General features: G+C 35.0%; 1 protein-coding gene across 1 annotated transcript in view; it reads left to right on the top strand.

Moving 5' to 3' along the window:
* The window catches only part of LOC145683121 (tyrosine-protein kinase Dnt-like), a 554,239-nt gene that overhangs the window by 458,674 nt on the left and 72,881 nt on the right, over positions 1-22,684 (top strand). The window contains exon 4 of the mRNA XM_081754483.1: positions 657-787. Coding sequence (XP_081610609.1) covers positions 657-787 — 131 coding nt within the window. The remainder of the gene's footprint in view (positions 1-656; positions 788-22,684) is intronic.

Below are 22,684 nucleotides of genomic sequence, written 5' to 3'. Positions count from 1 at the left end.
ATTAAATACACAAACACAATGCAATTAACTAACTATTATCAAAACTAACAGATGACTTTCGTTTACGTGAATTTTATTTTTCAATATTTTTATAGTTTACTGTTCTAGTGATCGTTTAAAATATTGGATGGAGAGGGCAGTCAATTCATCTTGTAGCCAAGCTAGGCTTAAGTTTGGCTTCATCACATGCTGTGCTTTTAGCATGCGTTCATACTTTAGGTAGAGCTTTCCCCAAATGCATAACGAATAGTTCGAAAGCGTATATTACACTATTCACAGTCTTTAAAATTTATGTCTTCATATTATAATAGAAACAGTATTAATATAAATAACAGTAAAAAAAAAAATACGTATAAAATACCATATGTTTGGACATAAGAGTGATAAGTCTACCTTATTAGCAAAGCTCTTACACCTGCACATGCTGTAGAATACAAACAATAATCCTCAGTATAATATGATTATACGGTAAAACTGGTCCTCTCTCCAGCTTAGGAACGTCATAGCTTTTTCCATTTGTTTAAGTTGAATATTTTCTGCTAAACCTGTTGGTTAACTTATACATATTTCTATCTATATAATATATTATTATGATTATAAACTTGAATATATTACTTAAATACTAATGTGCTTTGTTTTTGTTCTTGTTCCTTTAGGATCAAATTTAAGTGTTCGGGAACCCTCAGCGCTGAAATTGAAGTGAAAATTCAAGTTAATGTCAGCAGAATTAACCCACTGCACAACGAAACGTCTCTTAATTTCAAAAGAAACAAAATATGCATGAAAGGTAAGTTTAGTATTTATTTGTCTTTTTTTTTTTTTTTATAAAACGTAAGAAACAGAAGATATACGAAAAGAAAAGAACAAGTTGGTCAATTGTATGTAAACATCAAATATTCTTATTGCATAGTGGTTTTATGATTTTATTATTTCTCATTCGGAGAATATTTTATGATTTCTTACTCTGGAAATATTCTATAATTTCTTCTTCAAGGGATGTTTTATTATTTCTTAATCGAGGAACACCTTGTGATTCCTTATTCAAGAGATATTCGCATTTGGTTTTATAATTTCTTATAAAACTATGTAGGGAGAATGGGATATGGATATATTTATAATCTCAGAAGTGGATATGTGATGGGATCTAAGCTTCAAAATAGTCGATGCTCAGTACTATATAGTTAATATTTAAATTACCACGTAGAACATAAATAGCTTCATAGAATTTGATTCATGAAGTATTAATAGATTTATCACAACATCGAAAGTAACATTGAATATGTAGCGTTACCAAAATTTTGCGGACGAGAAATGTTTTAAATTCATACTCGAGTAATATTTTATTTCTTATCTGAAGAATATTTTATGACTTCTTACTTGTGGAAAGTTTTATGATTTCTATCAAAGGAATGTTTTTTTTTTAATTTATTATTCAAGGAATGTCTTATTATTTATTATTCAAGGAATGTCTTATTATTTCTTATTCAAGGAATGTTTTATGATTTCTTATCTGAAAATATTTGGTTTCTTATCTGAGGAATATTTAATGATTTCTTATCGACAAATATTTTGTGATTTCTTACTGAGGAACATTTTATGATTTCTTACCCCAAGAATATTTTCTAATTTTTTGTGAAGAATGTTTTATAATATTATATCTGAGAAGTGTTTTATATGATAAGTATTTTATGATTTCTTATCTGAAAAATGTTTTATGATTTCTTTTCTTGGGAATGTTCTATAATTTCCTATCTGAGAAGTGTTTTATAATTTCCTATCTGAGGAATGTTTTATGATTTCGTATCACAGAAATATTTTGATTTTAAAATCAAATTAACTTATTCATTCACGTGCTTTTATTTGCGATAACTCCAATTAAATCTATTACAAATCCTTTCAGAAACTCCTGTCAATTGAATTCAATGATATTTGATTTTTTGCGTTTAAATAATATGGTGCTTAACACTGAACACTGAATATTAGGTAACGTCGCACATCCACGCTTACTTCTGAGAATGAACTTATTTGTGATTACAACGAATAAGTCTGCAGCAACTGCGAAATAAAATGGAATAAAATAGAAATAGTTTTTAGTATTTAGAAAGTATTAATAATGAAGAACTGAGGAGTGAATGAGAAATAAAAGAATAAATAGGATTGGCAAAAGAAGTATTTAGAAATACGAAAAGAAAGCGTTCAGTGTGAGCACGGAGTACAATTATAATAAAATAATAAGTTTCGAGATTGTGGAAAAGACTCGTTCTTCATTGATTTTAGCTAACTTTTGTTATAAGAACACACTGCATTTATTTAACATTTAACTGTCCTTAACTGATTTTAGCTAATATTTGATATAAGTACACACTTCATTTACTTAACGTTCAACCGTCCTTTATTGATTTTTGCTATTTTTTATTATTAATAAATATTTCATTTATTTAACGTTCAACCGTTTTTTTATTGATTTTAGCTGATCTTTGTTGTAAGCACACTTCATTTGCTTAACGTTCAACCGTCCTTTATTGATTTTAGCTAATCTTTTGTTCTAAGCACTCTTCATTTGCTTAACGTTCAACCGTCCTTTACTGATTTTAGCTAATCTTTGTTGTAAGCACACTTCATTCGCTTAAAGTTCAACCGCTCTTTATTGATTTTAGCTAATCTTTCTTGTAAGTACGCACGTCATTTATTTAATGTTTAACGCGGTAATATTTAATCTCAAATTAACTTTCATAGACTTGTTTAATACACTATTACCTACTTCTTGTTCTCAATAAGAATTATTATGATTACCCAAGTGGGACTCTTAAGATTGTAATGTTAATATGTCCGTTATTCCACACAATAACTCTTGAACAAAACTATTTTTTATTTTTTATTTATTTTTTTTGAAACAGACAACTAGAGAGATTATCTCAGCCGAGTTACTTAATAGTCAAATCTGTTAATATCTTCACGGGTAACGATGGGTTTATCTGAATCTCATTTTATACTATTAAAACAAAGGTGTAAAATTGTAGAATGCTATTCGTTGCATATTGCAGCCATTAGATGTCAACGAACATCCTCCATCAGTTGACATATACTGGAAAACCTTAAAACTTCTGTAAATATAAATAAATACACGTTTCATGGAATCATTTGTACAATGTTTGGTAGAGTTTATTTATTTATTATTTTATTTTGCTAACATTCTATTACGTCAAAACTCCAATCTTGATAGTCAATAACTCGATTTTTTTTTGCGAACATTCCAATAACTCAAAAACCCGATTTCGATAATAATAACTCGATAGTAATTTTGATAGTAATAACACTAAGTCAAAACTCTAATTTTCATAGTCAATAACTCGGAAATCAAACGTATATATATATGAAAATATTCCACTCATGTAGTAAACAGTTCAAAGTCTATCTCTTTGATAAGATTAGTAGAGATAGGACTAGTTCTGTAGATCGAATATGATATATACATGGGAGTCCTCGATTTATCTGAACATATTGTAATTCGAATTTAAGACACTCAATGCCAAACAATATTTTTTTTAAAAAATGAGGCATGATAATGCAGCTTACGCAGTTAGCATAGTACTTTCGGGCCGTGTTTTGGAAAACAGTTTGGTTCCGCGCAGAGTAAGGATAGTACACTATAGAATTCAGTATAGTATAAATATGTTCTTTCCCTTTTACCAACACTTTCGTTCTGCACAAAGATAGGGTTCAACATATACATTTTTATAACCGTCTCTTTTGTCAATGCTCTTGATCCAGCACTTCCCATGTACAACGAGATACTTTGTATCGTTTAATAATTACCTGTACCTTGGGCAGAAAGTGCTCATACTCAAGCAATATACTTTATATAATGTTAATTTAAAATAACAAAAGAAGAATGTTTTTAATATATGTAAAGAAATATGCATTATTATATAATTCGTTGCTATGTAGTTGTTTATAGATACCTAATCAACATGTATGTTTGCAAGACAGTTTGAGTGAAAATACGTTAAAAGAGTATCAACTAATAAACCATTTAATACCGATCATCGACTTGTAATTTCGATAGAAAAGGTGAGAATAATAGTGTATATAATTATTGAAGATATTTTTATGTGTAAACAATTATTACCACTCAAGATTTACTTATATCATTAGCCGAACCAGGTTGACGACTACCTTTGGTGAGTCGTTGTAAAATTTTTGGTTTACCTCACCCGGGAACTTTGTAAATTCATATCCTGAAGTACAAAGTAAGGGGGAATTTACTTCAGTAATAAGGTTCATGACTACGAACTTTACTATACTTAGAAGTGGTAAAATAATCACAAGAAAAATGATGATCGGTGAGGTAATGGAGAAAGAAACTGATGACAGTGGTAACGAAGAACAAAGTACAGCTCCTGTTGTACCTGAAGTGTTGACCTTTGAAGACAAAATCTTAATGGCTCTACAGCGACAAGAACAAAATCTGGCTCAGATGTCCAATGAACTAAAACAGACGATGGAGCGGAAATCCGAAGAATCCAGCAAACAGTATCAGGAATTAAGTAAACGATTGGAGCAGACATCCGAAGAGACAAAACAATCTATTATCCAGGCGATGAATGACATCACCTCACAGTTTGATGAAAAGCTTAGAAGGGTATCTGAAGATTGCCAGGATAATTACAACCATGTTATTCAAGAGGTCAATGGTGTAAAAAAGGATTTGGAAGTAATAGAATCTTCTGTACGGCAACAAAAGATTCAGGTCACGGATAATTCTACCAAAATACGTGCGAATACTCAGTTGATATCTGCATTACAAGAGGAAATCAGGATGCTACAGATTAAGGACAACGCATACCACAACAACATGGTTAATGATCATTTGGAGTTCCCTTGTTCACAGGAGATGACCTCGCATTCACCCGTAGCAGATCAATGTGGACCTCACATTATCTCATATTCTAGTAATCCATCCGATAAGGACATTATTTTGGAAGGAATCCATCCAAGGAATACAGATGGGCGGAAAAGAGACGGTGGAACTACACATCACGCAGTAGGTAGGAATTGTCACTCAACACGAACACGGAAAGATGAAAGAAAGGTAAAGTTAAGTGTAAAGATGAGTGAAATACGTGCTATGAGTAAGTTCAGTGGTAAATGTAACGAAAATGCTACTTCTTTCCTAGAAAAATTTCAGGATGAGTGCAATATAATGTGTATAGATAAATCGCAATATATGAAACTAATCCCTCATTTATTACTCCCACCATGTTCTTTATGGTTTAAAGCAGTACGAGATCACGTCAATACATATGAGGAATTTAAAGCTGCGCTGATTGCAAATTACGAAAATGACTTTTTGCTTGCAAACAGAGATGCCACGATTAAAAATCAACCTTTCAATCCTCGTTTGCACAAATCTGTTGTTGATTTTGTTGTAAATACCTATAACGAATTAAAAGTCGTAAATCCGTTGCAATCGGAATCTAGAATAATTGCATCAATTCGAAATTTACTACCGTTTAAACTACAACAGATCCTGTTTTCTACCCAATGTATGAGTTTCAATCACCTATTAATGCTTGTCCAATGTTATGAAACTCAATACCACGCTCAGAATCATCAAGCAGGATTAGGCAAAATTAAAAACAATTCAGATCACTTTGTACCTGTTCGTAATCTAAATATCCGTAATGCGAACGATACGGAACACAACCTAAATCGAGTGATTTTAAGCAATCTGAACGAGCAAAATAGGCAAAGATATGTTGGGAATCCACCTAACCTAATCAACCGTGGCAATCCTTATGTTAGACCATATAACCAAAATAGATTCAAAAATAGACGAAATACATGGCGAAATTCAAGGAATACAGTAAACTACATGGATAGACGTAGTCGTAATTCAAGAGATGGCACTTCGCATCAAAATCAAGAGAATGACACAATTCTTGTACAGAATAACAATACGGGACATAATCACGATTGTGCAGTACAATGTACCTTATTGGAACCATACACGAGTATGAATTTAAACTAACTGCAGCTGATGAAGTAAGGGTTAAACCCATATCAGCTATAGATTCTCATGAACATTTATCTTATTTTTATTCAATTTAATTTTCTTTAATTCTCATTAACCAATGATAATTTTCAAATGATTTTAATTCTCTCTTGTTAATGTGAAGAATTATAATTCGATTTATAATTGATTAAAGGCAAAGGTTATTTATATTATAGGTATTTGTGTTGAGAATTTGTTGTCAAAGATTATGTTAAGAATAAGGTTCATTCTATTAAGCTATTTATTCGACGACTGTCTTTATGCGCTACTTTATATATTACCCGAATAAGATTCTTCTATATTCTGATGCCTTATGGATACAATGTATATTTTGAAACATCAGCTAATGTTGTTATTATATAATGCGCCCTGGAGAGATCAAATATTATTTTCTTAACATCACCGTTTTAATAATGATTGAAACTGCTAATCATTGTGGTTTATGTTTTAAAAGGTAATTTGTCTCTTACGATTTTTAGCTTCGCACCCTTCATTAATTATATTATTAAGCGACGACGTTTTTGTAATAAAAGATAAATGATAATGGAATAAAAAATTTTATCATACATGTATTTATATATATGAAGCTTAATGAAGATATATATATACGAGGGGTGATCAAAATGTAAAGGACATAAGTAATGTAACATCATTATTGTAAACGGACCAGTGGTTCTTAAATATAAAAGCCAAGCTCGCTTGTAACTTTTATATTCAGTCCCATCGTCGAGCGACATTTTTATACAACGAGATACTTTGTATCGTTTAATAATTACCTGTACCTTGGGCAGAAAGTGCTCATACTCAAGCAATATACTTTATATAATGTTAATTTAAAATAACAAAAGAAGAATGTTTTTAATATATGTAAAGAAATATGCATTATTATATAATTCGTTGCTATGTAGTTGTTTATAGATACCTAATCAACATGTATGTTTGCAAGACAGTTTGAGTGAAAATACGTTAAAAGAGTATCAACTAATAAACCATTTAATACCGATCATCGACTTGTAATTTCGATAGAAAAGGTGAGAATAATAGTGTATATAATTATTGAAGATATTTTTATGTGTAAACAATTACTACCACTCAAGATTTACTTATATCATTAGCCGAACCAGGTTGACGACTACCTTTGGTGAGTCGTTGTACATGCATGTGTATTCCTTCCAAGAAGATCACAGTTTGTCGCAAAACCATTTTTACGGCTTACTGAACGTCTAAGTCTACCTATGATTGATAGTCAGAACCATGACGTTACTTCATCGATAATAACTCGCTTTATTCGCCAGAACCATCTCTTGAGCTTGGTGAATCCTGTTCTCCATGGTGGAGGTTGATGGGCGTTCTACTCCCTGTTCGTGCGTCACACTTTAAAAGTTGTCGATACACGATGAAGTATTGTCTCCATATTCTGATAAAAAAATCTACTATGAATTTCAAAGTTTTTAACACCCTCCGACCAGAGAAATAGAATCACTGCTTTTTTTCTCTCCTTTTTGACACAAGGTGCTAGCAGAGGAAAGATGTTTACAGTATCTGAAGACAAATGACGCAACCGGGATCAAATTTCGCATACGTGAAGACGGTTGTACTAATTCTAAACACGCATGCGCGGAATGTAGAATAACAATCTTGAGGGTGTGTGTAGTGGCAAAAGTGCAGTTGATTTCTGACTGACCCTCGCAAATTATGATTTTATAAATACGTTACGATGTGCTTTGACTTACATTAGGGTTATGACATTGTTGTAAGAATGAAACTCTATCGTAACGTTAGGACTACCTATACTCTTTACCCAGTACTGATACTCAATAACTCGTTAACCAAAGGTCTACAAAAGATAATATTTGGCACACATATTATACAAGTAGTCAAGAACTTTTACGTGCTAAGTTTGATTAAGGTCGGATGAATTTTGTAGAACACGTTCGATATGTACTGCCCTTGTCCCTGATTTTTTTTAAAGGAAAACCGAATGAAGGATCAATTAAATAGCTGGAAGATTAAAATAAATTTTGTTAAATTAAAGAGGAACACGCACGAAACGTACATTTATGAATGAACGATATTGCGTTTATAATACACATTATCTAATTATTTTATCCTGGATCTTTATGCAATCCATAACTAAATGTTTTGAGGGTTACATACGTTTTCTTATTGCGTGAATAGGATATGAATACCCATCGTTAAACTTAACATTACTATCATCCTGTAATGCCCACTATCGTGACCCTAAGTAGTATTAAAGGTTGAGGAACAAAGAAGAATAATTCAGATAGTTAAAAAAGACACAAAAATAAATTTGTTAATATTTACTTGCTTTTATTGGATAGGTAATCGTAACTATGGTGGAAGCTAAAAGTACAATGAGGGAAAGAAACCTATTGCAATTGAATGTATTTTTACATCAAAGAAATCATTGGTAGATTTATTATCTAGCATCCTTTATCAGCACCGAGGTTAGATGAAACGTGAATCTACAGTTTAACGTGGGATCCACGAACTACATGAGATCCCACCAGGTATCGAACCTTAGTCTTCCACACCACAGGTGCGTACGCTAACCATATAACCACGAGGGAACTTCAAAAAGATTAAATTAATTACATCATAAGTAGAAACTTCTGAATATTCGTCATGATGATGATAGTGATCTCTCTAATGGATTTTTTGGCCAGTCTTACTCGACCTGTTATCTCAGACTCATATTTCATATCTTCGTTAATACTACTACATTGATACTTAAAATCAGCTACCTGCACTATTTTCATCTATTCAACTTCTGCAGGTTTCCCACTTTACGAAATATTCTGCACTTCAAAACCCGTTCATTTCAGTACGAAGGGAAAAAATAAAATCAAGAGGGAGAAAATATATATAAGAATACTCTGGAAATAAGAACACATCCTATTATTCAGAGAGAAAAAAGTCACATTGTTACTGCAGACTCTTTAGAATATGAAGAGACAAGACTGAGACGATATCTTAACGTTCTTCTTGAATATAAAAGCTCCATCTTTTATACAAGGCTCTCTTTTCTTTTTCTTTTTTTTATTCTGTACGTTGAGCTCAGAAACTAACATAAAGGACACAAGATAGATGAAGAGAGAAAGTGAGAAAAGAATAAAAGGAAGGAGCGAAAATAGGCAAATAGTGACCTTCTTCCCTTCCACGCTGTGACCTGCTGTGTTCCTTTTTTTTTTTTTTTTTCACCGTGTGTTCAGCACCATGAAAATACTCAATGTTTCTTAAGTAGAAGGAAACGGAGTCTGCTAAAGCGATATAATACTATATTCCCAGCTTTACGAAACGAAACGAAATAAGATTTTTTCGTCTTTCTGTATATAGATTACGTAGTTGTAGATAAACTGAAAAAAAAACTAATTTTGTTCTAAGAAATGGATGTTCAACCTCTCAAAGCTTATGGGTAAATGCAGTGGTGCCCACCCCCCATATGTCCATGACGCACCCCCCCCCCCATTGTCTACCCGTAGGTATTCTTCCATGAAAAAATCTTCTTTTCGATTAATTCTTACACTCCCTCAAACATATTTATACAGATTTTTAACCCCCCCAAATATTTCAATGATGCACTTTGCGTCATAGCCCCCCTTGTGGGCACCCCTGGTAAATTAATATCTAAAGAAGAATCAACACATTCAAGCGTAAAATATTGGATTGAACAATAGATAATTAGTTTTAAAATACACTTAAGAGACCTAATCACTGCGAAATTAATATACCGCTAATTTTACAGTACCGGTAATCATGTGATATCTTTAAATAGATAAAGATAATCGAAATGTGAAACAAGGCCGCGTTACACAACATTATTTTGCATGAGATACCGTTATCACGAGTCACCTAGAAGCTTTCCGTTTGCAGCCATTTAGAAACGCAAAAATAAATGCTGATTTTCTAAATGGCTGGAAATCGAAAGCAGATAAGTGTCGTGACAACGGTATCTCATATAGAATAATATTGTCTAGCGAGCTCTTGTTCCTCTTTTCGATTATCTTTTGTCTGTTTGAAGATATCACATAATTACTGTAAAACTAGCGGTATTTTAATTTCGCTGTGATAAGGCCTCTTAAAGGTTCTCTCCGAATTACTGACCAATGCAGCACAACATTTTTATCTCTTGTATACATTTATCGGAGGTAAAAATATCTCAGAAGTAAAAGTGTCCTGTGTTGAGTCTATTTTTAGATGTATGGTCAAAAGCGTTAGCCTGAACTTTGCTGCTATTCATTCGAATTTTATCGAGAGCACGGATAATGTTTGTAATTCTCTGTTGTTTAGTAGCAAACTGAAAAAATGTCGCTGATTTCGTAAATAGTTTAAGGCTGTGAACTCCAAAACTTCACGTGAATTTTCAGCGAACTTAAAAAGTTCGTTACTGAGTTCTCAATGTCTGTGTGTGTGTGAGAGAGAGAGAGAGAGAGAGAAAGAGAGAGTTTGTGTGTGTGTGTGTGTGTGTGTGTGTGTGTGTGTGTGTGTGTGTGTGTGTGTGTGTGTGTGTGTGTGTGTGTGTGTGTTATTTCCTAATTTTTCAATTTTGAGCACTATTCGATAAAGCATCAAAAACTATCTGAAAGAAATGATGGAGTTTTCCGCGTCAGTTTTACCGTTCCCGATATATTGGCCAAAAAAGTTTCCGATTTCGGGAAATTTAAGGAGACATATCTCGGGAACCGTAAGCCAGCCATAGAGGGATGATATTTATGTTGATCAACACCTAAGAGAGTGATCAACATTTTGGTACCGAAAAGTAACCGGTGACCACTGGCCAACTGGCTACCGTTCCCCAGATATTGGCGAAAAACGTTTGGATTTCAAGAGATTTAAGGAGCGATATCTCGGGAACCATAAGCCACAGAGAGATTATATCTATTTTGCTAATTTTTAAATTTTGAGCCCTCTATTTTGAGTAGGTGTCTTCGTGAAACAACATATGGTAGAACGTTTTAACAGAACTCTTAAACAAAACATGTGGAAAAAATTTTGTACTCAAGGAAATTATAAATAGATAGATAGATATTACAAGGATTGTTTAATGAGTATAATAATAAAGTACACAGAACAATTAGTATAAAGCGTGTAGAAGTTAATAAGAAAAATTAATTCTTTCTAAGTTCATTCTAGCAATGCTCTTGGGGCATTCTCAACTGGTTGTCTCTAAATTAAAATTTACTCGTGGTGTTAAGTATTCGCTTTTTCCTGTTCTAAATACGTAGATAGACATAATAGCATTAAAATGTAGTGCTTGTAGAGAAGTTTTTTTTTTTTTTTTTTTTAACTTTCTGTGACAATGTGGATTTAGAAATCTCTTCTGTAAATTCCAGTGTTTCAATTTCCTCGTGTCCACTGTGGGAACACTGAATCAATCAGGGGTCGATGCAATAGCTAACCGTAGAGCGTCTCTGTTCGTTGATAGAGGGAGAGAGAAACATACGAAGCTGTGTTTACGTTTCACATGAATGCCTCTACTGCAGTACTCTCTCTCTCTCTTCTTCTCTCATTTTCCTCTTCTCGTAAGGCCCTTTCAGCAGCACAAATACAAATAGAGTCGGAAACAGTCTTTCATCCGACACTTTCTAACTTAACCACACAATGCTTTGTGTCTATGGACCCATAACAACTCTCTCTCTCTTTACGCACTCTTTTCGCAATTTCAACCTACCATTGTCAGTGTTATATATAAGTGTTTGTTTTACTGTTGTAATTTTTCGCACACTGGTGGACATACTCTTTTCTGTAGGATAGGATATTTGTATTGTGTGTAAGTGTGTGCGTCTATAGATGAAAAACGTAAGAGTGATGTAGGATGTAGCTTTTATCGAATTGACCTATCAGCAGCACTCATCCTCATAGATATACTTTCTGGTTTTACAGTCTCTGAAGTGCTCTGGCCAACCAAAATCCTTTATTCAGAAGATGTGTGAACAGGCCATCGGACCGTATCGTTGTTATTTCTTGCTTTATGAACCAGAATTTTCTGACGTGTGGAGTGGACAGCAAATCGGGCCCTATCGCCGTTGTTTCTTGCTTTATGAACTGGAAATTCCTGACGTGTACACAGTCCATCGGACCCTATCATTGTTAATTCTTGCTTTATTAACTGGAATTTCCTGATGTGTGGTCAGCCCGATGAACTCTATCGTCATTATTTCTTGCTTTATAAACCGGAATTTTCTAATGTATGGATACCTCCATCGGACCCTATCACCGTTACTTTTTACTTCATGAATCGGAGTTTCCTGACGTGTAGACACTCCATTAGACCTTATCACCGTTTCCTTTGCTTTATAAACCGGAATTTCCTGATATGTGGACAGCCCATCGGACTCTATCGTTGCTATTTTTTGCTTTATAAACCGGAATTTCCTGATATGTGGACAGCCCATCGGACTCTATCGTTGCTATTTTTTGCTTTACAAACCGGAATTTCCTGATATGTGGACAGCCCATCGGACTCTATCGTTGCTATTTTTTTGCTTTATAAATGGCATTTTCTTACATGTGGACAGCCCACCGCACCCTATCACCGTTATTTCTTGCTTAATAAACTGGAATCTTCTGACTTGTGAACACCACATCGGCGCCGATTGAGCTCTATCGCCGATGTTTCTTGCTTTATGAACCAGTATTTCCTATGTCTTAAGTCACGCACTAGTTCATCAGTTGCCTCCTGCTACTAGGTTACTATTAAAAGTTTAATTTCTTAGTGGGATTTCTAACAGCTATCACATGTTCCAAAAGCACTTGATAATCGACCGGTTACGTACACGGAGATGTAAGAATGCTTAAAACATAGTAATGATTAAACGTGTCTTTTTTTTTTTTTTTTTTTTTGCTCTCGGGGGCGCGCTGGCTCAGTGGTAGAGCGTTCACGTCCGGTGCTTGGGGGTCCTTGGTTCGATCCTAGTTCGCGCCGTGTGAAATTTGTAGTGGACAAACAGCGTGCTCGTGGGTTTTCTTGGGGTTCTCCCGTTTCTTCCCACTTTCTTTATTTCACTCATCTCTCATAATCACCGTCTCCTTTAGCCTAACCGGCATAATCGTGGGACGTAAAACTTAAAGACTTTTTTTTTCTTGCTCTCAAGCGTCCATAAAACAGTTGTTCAGCTTCATACTCTCCGAAATTTCCAATACAACTCAGTTTCTTTCTTTCTTTCATAAGTCCACACATGCAATTAAGGTTGATTTCAGTATCAGTTTCCCTCAAGAAATGGGATGACTCCTATACAACATCAATATATTTAGGTTTACAAAGAAATTTATTTATCTTTATTTTCCCCCAAAACTCATGCGTGTCATTTTGTTTAGTTCAAGAAGACTATCGATTCATATATATATCATGTTTGAGTTCCGTTTTATTATTAAATGCTAACAATATTAAAAGTATTTGGCGCTTTTGTCAGAAACGCAAAAATAATCGGACTAATATCAAATCTTTTTGACGGAAGTTTTGTCTAAAGCTGAATACACATATGACTGATGTATGACGTTATCTTAGCTATAGAACATACATTATAAATTGTTTACTACGGAAAATAAGTAATCTTACGTGTTTTCTGACAAATGGGAGAACTTTTACTAAATCCACTGTAACCAAAATTGGTAAGGAAAATGTATCCTCCTAACTAAGGTTCTTGAGAAAATAAAAATTGTTCTTTCTGTAAAGCCGAGTGATCTCGGTCTGCTTACATCTGTTCGTCGGTCTGCTTTCGGAAAGAAAATAGATACGGATGAAGCTGTAGTCTATTAAGCAATATCTATTTGTCGTACTACAACTGCAAAACGAGTTTCATCGCTCGCATGTGGTCGTTGAAGGGAATTTTCAGATAGCACAACTTCCTTCTGTTACCTAACTATTACAAATATAATAATATTTAAAGACAGACAGGCGTATGCTACATTCTGTACAGTAAACGAGTGTTTGGTAGCGATGAATCTTCGAACCAGATTTTCTCACTTGGCAACTCCACATAAAATTATCATTACACATCTCAGTGGTAGAGCGTTCACCTCTGATGCTTGGGGTCCCGGGTTCGATCTCAGCCCCCGCCAAGTGAACTTTGTGGCGAACTAACACCGTGTGTGGGTTTTTCGGGCTTCTCCTGTTTCCTCCCATTTTCTTCATACCACCATTTCATTCATCACTCATCATCACCGTCTCCTTTAGCTTAACCGGCATAACCGTGGGACGTAAAACTTAAAGATTTCATTTCATTTTTTTTATCATTACACATCATTATTCATTCGAAGTATTGTAATTATCTATATTGCAATATCCCTTCATATTAGTAAACGATGCCACGTACTTTGGCACAGGCACCAGTAAGCAGCCGACGGATACCATCTCCGAGAGAACACGAAGAGGGTACGAAGAAATACGAAGAGGTCCCCTTCAACCCTTCCACAGGCTCCGCCTCCAAAACTGGCTATAAAAGCGGACACCTCGAGGCAGAAGATTTCAGTTATCAACTGGTCACATCCTATCAATCTCTACAAGCCACATCGGCCGGGATAGACTCTTCTACTCTTACCTTTGAGCTGCATCGGGCAAGAGGTATTCTCACCCATCTACGCGCTGCATAGGGCAAAAGATATTTCCCTACCTCTGAGACGCATCGGTCAAGAGGTTCCTTTAGACTCAGCTGAATAGACACGGTTGTTCCTCACCAAACAAACCATAAACCTCCAAGTTTCTATGGGTATGAGGTCCAATTATAGAGGAAAGAATTATTAGAGAAATTACTTATTTGTAATCTAGTGTACACATTGTATAGAAACTTTAATAATTTTAAAAAGGTGAGGGAAAATCCTGTACCATCACTCTACCGTATATTACAATATTCTAAAAGACACAATCACGGGGCATCTAATCCGTAATCTCATTACATTATTTCTAAAGATGGCCATAACAATGTCTCACCTATGATATCATAACTCACGTTGAGCTATCTACCAAGCCCAAGGTACTCATCCGCACAACTTCTAAATCTTATAATGGAAAAAGTTTTTGACTGGAACAGTATTTCGGCCATAATAGAGCGTTTGCACAAATTGTTGGGAGATATACACTTACCACCTAAAACATTATGACCACCTAACTAGTAACTGGTGGGTGTCCACTTTCGGTTCGCAGTACGACAGCAATGAGATTTTGCATGGAAGCAATCAGGCTCTGGCAGGTGGCAGGAGACATGGTGCACCACATCTGTAAACACAGGTCACTTAATTTCTGTAAATTCCACAGAAGATGACGATGAGCTCGGACCTGATTTTCAATCATATCCCAAAAGTGTTCAATTGGTTTAAGATTTAGTGCGTTTGGGAGCCATTGCAGCAATTGAAATTCACTAGTGTGGTCCTCGAACCAGTGCAGGACAACATTGGAAGCAGTTTTCTGTAATTAATCAATTAAGCACCCCAAGAATCTATTCCATTTCTACTCTGATCTCTCTGTTTTAAACCGGAAGTGGTATGGAAAACTACTACCACAACCACATTTCAATATTAATTTAGAAAAATTACACACCGAACTGCTTCAGGTGGTGTACAAGAACTATGCTACTTCTTTTGAGATTAAATTCAACCTCTGTTTACGTATCTACAAATTAATGATTATTATTATATTATTGTTGTTATTATATCTCTTAATGTCAATAGAAATTTGTTGTTATTATATCTTATACTTCTATTATAAATGATTGATAGTAACTAATAACAACCTAACTGTCCTTTACGACCAGTCAAAATTGCAGGTGGTCGAAACTTGGACGACTAACTATATTGCCATTCCAATCTTTGTGTATTTGTGTTCAAAACTGTACTCTTATGTTTAACATTTGTATCTATTGAAATGCACTGCTTATCTTGGGCTTTAAACCTTTGATTTCTACTTTTAAAACAAAAATGGTATTCCGTCCTTTAAATCTTCACGGAAGTACATTGTTTACGTTAACGTACATGTCTTGTTAACACGAAGAAACGCTCATTCATTTAACCTACGCGTTAGGAATTTGTGAAACTTCAAGTATCATTGTTTTAGATTAAAGAGAAAGGTTTGATATATTTATATCTGTAATAAGTTTCACAGCAATTCCGTTCTCTACCCATAATTCCAAGGAAACCCTTCTTTTAGCGTATTACACATTGTTTTCTGTTCCTACGTTAAAGAGCATAAGTCACCCTCAAGGAAAAAGGATTACTTTAGGGTTCTTTACTAACTGCAAGAGGGATAGGGAGGGGGGCTGTTTGTGGCCTGGATGTAAAAGATCCTTACTTCCTGTTTACCCTTACTTTCAATGTCGCCATCATTTTCAGTGGCGGCTCGTCTTGGCTTTAAGGGGAATACTCCGGAAGCAGTGAGACCCTTTCTTTTTGCGAAAGGAAAAAAGTACAAAAAGAAGAGGGGAAAAGTTCAATTTGTTGCTATCCGTTCTTGGTCTTCTTACAAGGACTCACGTACGTACTAGCGACAGCACAAATGCAATTCTTTATGGTTAAGCAGAAAGTCGGGGGATTCTTGTGGTCACGAAGGAAAAGAAGGGCATGAAACAGCGTTGCCAACTGTCCCAATCGAGATTATTGTATTCTGGTTTGCAAAGATTTTTAAAAAAATATTCTATTAAATTTTTCGTAATTTATGTATGTGAAAGGGTAAGTACAATGATTCACTCATTATTAGATCTCCGAAGCTATTATTCATAGGACTTTGAAATTTTGTATAAATATAATCCTGGGATCTTAGGTTGCAAATAAGATGAAATTTTACGAAATATTGCCCCTAGGTTTCTTTCTCGAGATCTGCAAGCCTGTTAGGTGTAGAATATCACATTTTTTTCTAGAAATAATCATCTTGTACCCTAGGCTGGAACTAAGAAAGAATTTTGCAGCATTCGAATCCCAATAGGGAAAAAGAGGGCCTTGAAGATAGAACCCAATATTTTTTTCACCAGACCTTCGAAACTATTAAGCGTAGAACCCTGAAAATTTTGTATATAAATATTCTCTATGTACCGTAGGCCAGCGGTTCTCAACCACTGTGTCGCAACACATATGTGTGTCACTCAGTCCTCTAAAGTGTGTCGCAAAAATTTAGAATTTTTAAAAATCATTAAGAATTTAATAATAACTAGTTAAAATCAACTTTGAGGCAGACTGCACCAAACAACATCTCCAGCGGCTCAGTAATACATACAGTCATTACATTATAAAAACTTATAGGGTTACCCTGCTATAATTTATTTTATTATTATGTTACACTCTACTAAAATAATAATAATAATAATATCAAACAACTTTCTTGTGATGTCTTGAACTTTCCGTAAAGTGTGCCGTTAGTCAAGAAAGGTTGAAAACCACTGTCCTAGGTTGACAATGAGATAAACATTTACGAAGTGTGACTTCTAAAAGAGGAAAAGTATTCTTTTTTTTTTTTTCATCTCCGAAACTATTAATAGAGCTTTCGAATTTTGTGGAAATAATCTCCCTACCATAGGCTACAAATAAGATGATATTTTGTGAGATGTCATCAGTAAAAGCAGAACAAGGGCTTGACTTTTTCCCCCATTCTCCAGATCTCTAACACTGTTAAGAATAGAACTTCGAAGCTTTTCTACAAATTTTTCCCATGTAATAAAGGATGATAAAATTATGTTTTACAAAGTGTAATCTTAAAGGGGAAAATGAGGTAAGCATTTACGTAACTCTAGTGAAACCGAATTTACATCAACAAGTATTTTGAAACCCCATCTTTCAAATATTTTCCATAAACGTTATTTATCCCGTGCGAAGAACAGGCATTCATTAGTCACTAATAAATAATGGAAATGAAATCTTTAAGTTTTACGTCCCACAGTTATGCCGGTTATGCTAAAAAATAGTGATGATGAGAAAATGAATGAAATGGTGGAATGAAGAAAGTAGGATGAAACGGGAGAACCCCGAGAAAACCCACGAGCACAGTGTTTGTCCACCACAAAGTCCATACGGCCTGACCTGGGATAAAACCAGGGACCCCAAGCACCGGAGGTGAACGCTCTACCACTGGGCCACCGCGCCCCCTGATAAACTATGGAATCATAAAGTCTTCCTTGCAAAATAAGCACTAGAAGTCTAAAGTAAGTATAAAGTAATATTTACTATGTACCCGTCTGAAGTAAGCTTATAGTCTAAAAGTAAGCCTAAGTAATTAATTGTAAGCTTAAAATAATTTATTGCTAAAAGCAAGCATAAATTAATTGATTCTTCTTTAAAAAATTTGAAGAACTACTTAATAAATCACAATGAATTTTAGCCAGAATATAGGAGAGGGTTAAAAGTTACAAATCAAATTCGTTAAGAGTCTTCATCCCGGCGAAATTAAAATACCGCTAATTTTACATTAATTATGTGATATCTTCAAATAGATAAAAGATAATCGAAATGTGGAACAAGAGAGCCCTAGACAATATCATTTTACATAAGAAACCGTTATCGCGACTCACTTATCTGCTTTCGATTTCGAGACATTTTGAAAATCGGCATTTATTTTCGCGTTTCTAAACAGCTGAAAACATAAAGCCACTAGGTGATTTGTGATAACGGTACCTCACGCAAAATAATATTGTCTAGGGCGCTCTTGTTCCATATTTCGATTATCTTTTATCTATTTGAAGATATCACATAATTACTGTAAAATTAGCGGTATTTTAATTTCGCCGGGATGAAGACTCTTAAAGGAAGTGATCTATTCAGCGGAAGTCGAGAAAGTAATGATTTCCGATTTTAACGTTGGTCACTATAGAGCAAAGACAAAAATAGATACCGAAAAGCAGTTTTCTGCAACTGACTAAGCGCCCCAACAATTCATTTTATCTCCATCTTTAACTCTCTACTAAAACCGGAAATATACGACTTTCGGTTTCAATATTGCTCTACATAGATCAGAAAAGATGAGAGATAGCGATAAACAGTTTTCATTTTCTCTTTCCGAATAGATTTAGTGATCAAAGAATAGGTATTATCTTCTGTCTTAATCCTCTATTCAAATCTTAAGAGACAGAAATCAACTGCTTCCGGTTTTAACATTAATCACTATAAAGTTAAAACGGTTATAGCGAAAAATGGCTTTCTGCAATCAATCAAGCGTCCCAAGAATATATTTATTCCATTTCCTCAGTCTATTAGAACCAGAACTTGTAGAAAACTTCTAACACTTTCCGATTTCATTCAGAAAACATTACGTCATACAAAAATCAAACTTCTTATCGTGGTATACACGTGACACTCCTACTTGTTACCGGTAATTAAAAATAAGGAAAGTTGTGTTTTAAGTGTTCTTTTAAATGCACTCCCAAGGGAGGGGAACGGAGAAGACAAATCAAATTCTCAATCGTGAGATGAAAAGAAAGTAAAATTTTGCCTATGTATGGGCTTTCTGTTCTAAAGAATACTGTAAAATGGCCTTGATAATGTAGTAGGTATACCACCTACGAGATTCAGTATTCTCTCGAAATCTTTTTATTATAAAATTCCTTATATACAATATAATATAAAGTCACTATAAGTGTGGTCCTAAGACCAATACAAAGTTCAGTATGTAGTTTCGAACAATACAAAGTTAGATCTAGCAATACAAAGTTAGATTTCATAGACCAAAGTAGCCTAGAGAAGGATTCCCACAAGGCTGTATGCAAGCTAACTGGAGGTGGTTTAGGAATTCTCAGTGTTCCAGGCAAGCAAAGAAAGGTTAGTGTTCCGCAAAGCTCTAGACAAGCAGACGGACAAAAAATCACAAAGCTCTAGGCAAGCTAGGAGGGCAGAGAAACACAGAGCTCCAGACAAGCTAGGTGGTTGTGGTTAGGATTCTCTCACAACTTCAGGCAAACTTGGTGGTTGTGGTTAGGATTCTCTCAGAGCTCCAGGCAAGCTTGGTAGTTGCGGTTAGGATTCTCTCAGAGCTCCAGGCAAGCTAAGTGGTTGCGGTTAGGATTCTCTCAGAGCTCCAGGCAAGCTAGGTGGTTGTCGTTAGGATTCTCTCAGAGATCCAGGCAAGCTAGGTGGTTGCGGTTAGGATTCTCTCAGAGCTCCATGCAAGCTAGGTGGTTGTGGTTAGGATTCCCTCAGAGCTCCAGGCAAGCTAGGTGGTTGTGGTTAGGATTCTCTCAGAGCTCCAGGCAAACTAGGAGGTTGTGGTTAGGATTCTCTCAGAGCTCCAGGCAAGCTAGGTGGTTACGGTTAGGATTCTCTCAGAGCTCCAGGCAAGCTAAGAGAGTGGCTGAGTTCCTTCAAAGCTCCAGGTAAGCTAGGTGGGCAGGATACCTCAGAGCTTCAGGCAAGCTAGAAGAGGAGATTGAACCAGTCGGAACTGGTATTGATTGAGACGTTACAAGATGCTTTATACCCTTTTCTGGACAGAGGTGGCGCTGGTGTTCCTTTTCTGTCGCATGACTAGATGATGACAAGGATGACTGTCCTCTGCTTCTTGTCGTAATTTTAGTAGAAGAGTACGTGGCGTTGTTCATAAATAAGAAGCATGTGTTGATGTTTACAATTATAAACCACGTGTAGGATATTAAAATACAAATATGTCAGTAAGTTGCCTTGTGCAATAAAAGTTGCCTCGTGTTTTTCCTGAGTTATGTTCTTATCCCATTTTCATTGTAAAATTACAAGGAAGTATGTGAAACTGTTAGAATTATATGCACATCTGTCATGAGTATGTGTGTTACTATTAAGACTACTGCTAGGAGTGTGATTATTACAGTAGAAGGAGTCGAGCAGTAATAGAATATTTCTAGTTAACAGTATTTTTATCTATTCAGTACATAAATTAGCAACATACTTCATCACAATAAAAATATTTATATAATATTAGGTTGAGTCATAGGTAACTTCCAATGTAGCTAGGTAAAATCTATTGTTTGTACCTACTCACAATGAGTCACTGGGACAAACTAGTTTTTGCTTTCTCTAAATAGATAAGACTTCAGTTAATCTTCTGACAACTATTGAATGGTGCACCATGTAGTGTTGCACATTACATTAAATTGTTATTCCTAACCTCTAAAATAGAGAGTGAGAAAGTACATATTTGTATATAAACAAGGCTTTGGGAATATAAACAAGGCGAGAGTGCTAAGGCGATAGCTGAAAAATGTATGCAGTGTACATGGTTGAAGGACTAATAACTGTTCGGGCAATTAGAAATGGGTTTGCCAAATTCCGCTCTGGAGATACCTTGAAAGAAGAAACCATGACGGGACGTCCTTCCGACCTTGACGACAACCTTTTAAAGACAATATTGGAACAAAATGCATGTCAATCAACAAGAGATATAGCAGAAAGACTGATCAACCGTTTGCCGCCACCTGGAGAAATTAAGCAAAGTCAGCAAGCTGGGAGTGTGGGTATTTCCCCTTATCATGGAATAAAGAAAATCACATGTCAATCGCCACAAGTATGCTCTCACGGGTAAAAATCGACCTTTTTTTCATACAAAATTTAGAAATACTGAATGAGAAATAGGTTACCTCTGACAATATTGTCCGCAAAAGGCAATGGCGTGAAAGGATCAACCACACCTACCAGATCCGAAAGCAAACATTCATAGAAAAAGGTATTTTATTGTATAGTGAAATTGACGAGAAATAATTAATTACAAGTTGTTGAGGTCATATTTAACGATTCCTGCGAACACTAACATTCAGCAACTGCGAAGAGTGAAACAGAAACTCCATGAAAAGAGTTCTGCATTCGTCAATCGCAAAAATGTCATTGTTTTACACGACTATGATAACCACATAAAGCAAGGGCGACTCAAAAAAAAATCTTGAGCTTGGGTGGTCTTTTTGCCACACCCACCTTACTCCCCGAATCACTTTTCTATTGCTTATAAAACTTTTAAATAGAAAAACGTTTTTTTCTGAAGAACAAGTCAGTTAAGCTGTCGAAAATTTCTTCGAGTCCAAACCAACTACATTTTACAAGGATGGAATTGATAAGCTGTCAGGAAAATGGGAGAAGGTCATACATAATAGTCGTTAATATATAATAAATTAATATAACTTTGTAATTTAATGAGAGCAAAATAAATGTCTAATAACAAAAAACAAAAGTTATTTATGACTTAATCTATTAAAATGGTATGTTTGCGTGTTTATAGCCAGTTCCTTTCGACAATGAGATCTCGGAAATCACAAGTTCTAGAATTGTGACGTTTTCGCTACTCAACTTCAAATTTTGTGTAGATTAGCCAGGCCGTTATTTATCTATTTAAAGTTCTGGCGATCGTTTTCACCTCACAATATTACACTTGTAGCTAGAACGTTGCTAAGGTTGATATCCTTATGTTAGGCAACCAGTAGAAGAGTTATAACGGATTGACGAGAATTGTAGGTGCTTTGCTTTGGTGAATGGGAAAAGCCTATTGTGTTCTTGCAATTTAAAAGGGGTGTAGAGAATCAATGAGGTGTACTCAGATATGGATTTATAAGGGGTAAAAATCTCCATTTGACGCCATCTATTACTTCTGCAAGTTTACCACAAACTCATATATTTAAATGGTACGCGTTTATATTGTAAAACTTCCTTTTAGGTAGAGCTAGGTATTAAAAACAATGTCCG

The sequence above is a fragment of the Thermobia domestica genome, chromosome 4 (assembly GCF_964235325.1).
Source record: "Thermobia domestica chromosome 4, izTheDome1.hap1.1, whole genome shotgun sequence".
Lineage (NCBI taxonomy): Eukaryota > Metazoa > Arthropoda > Insecta > Zygentoma > Lepismatidae > Thermobia > Thermobia domestica.
Note: the sequence above shows the minus strand (reverse complement) of the source record. Positions and strands in the feature narration are given on the sequence as shown.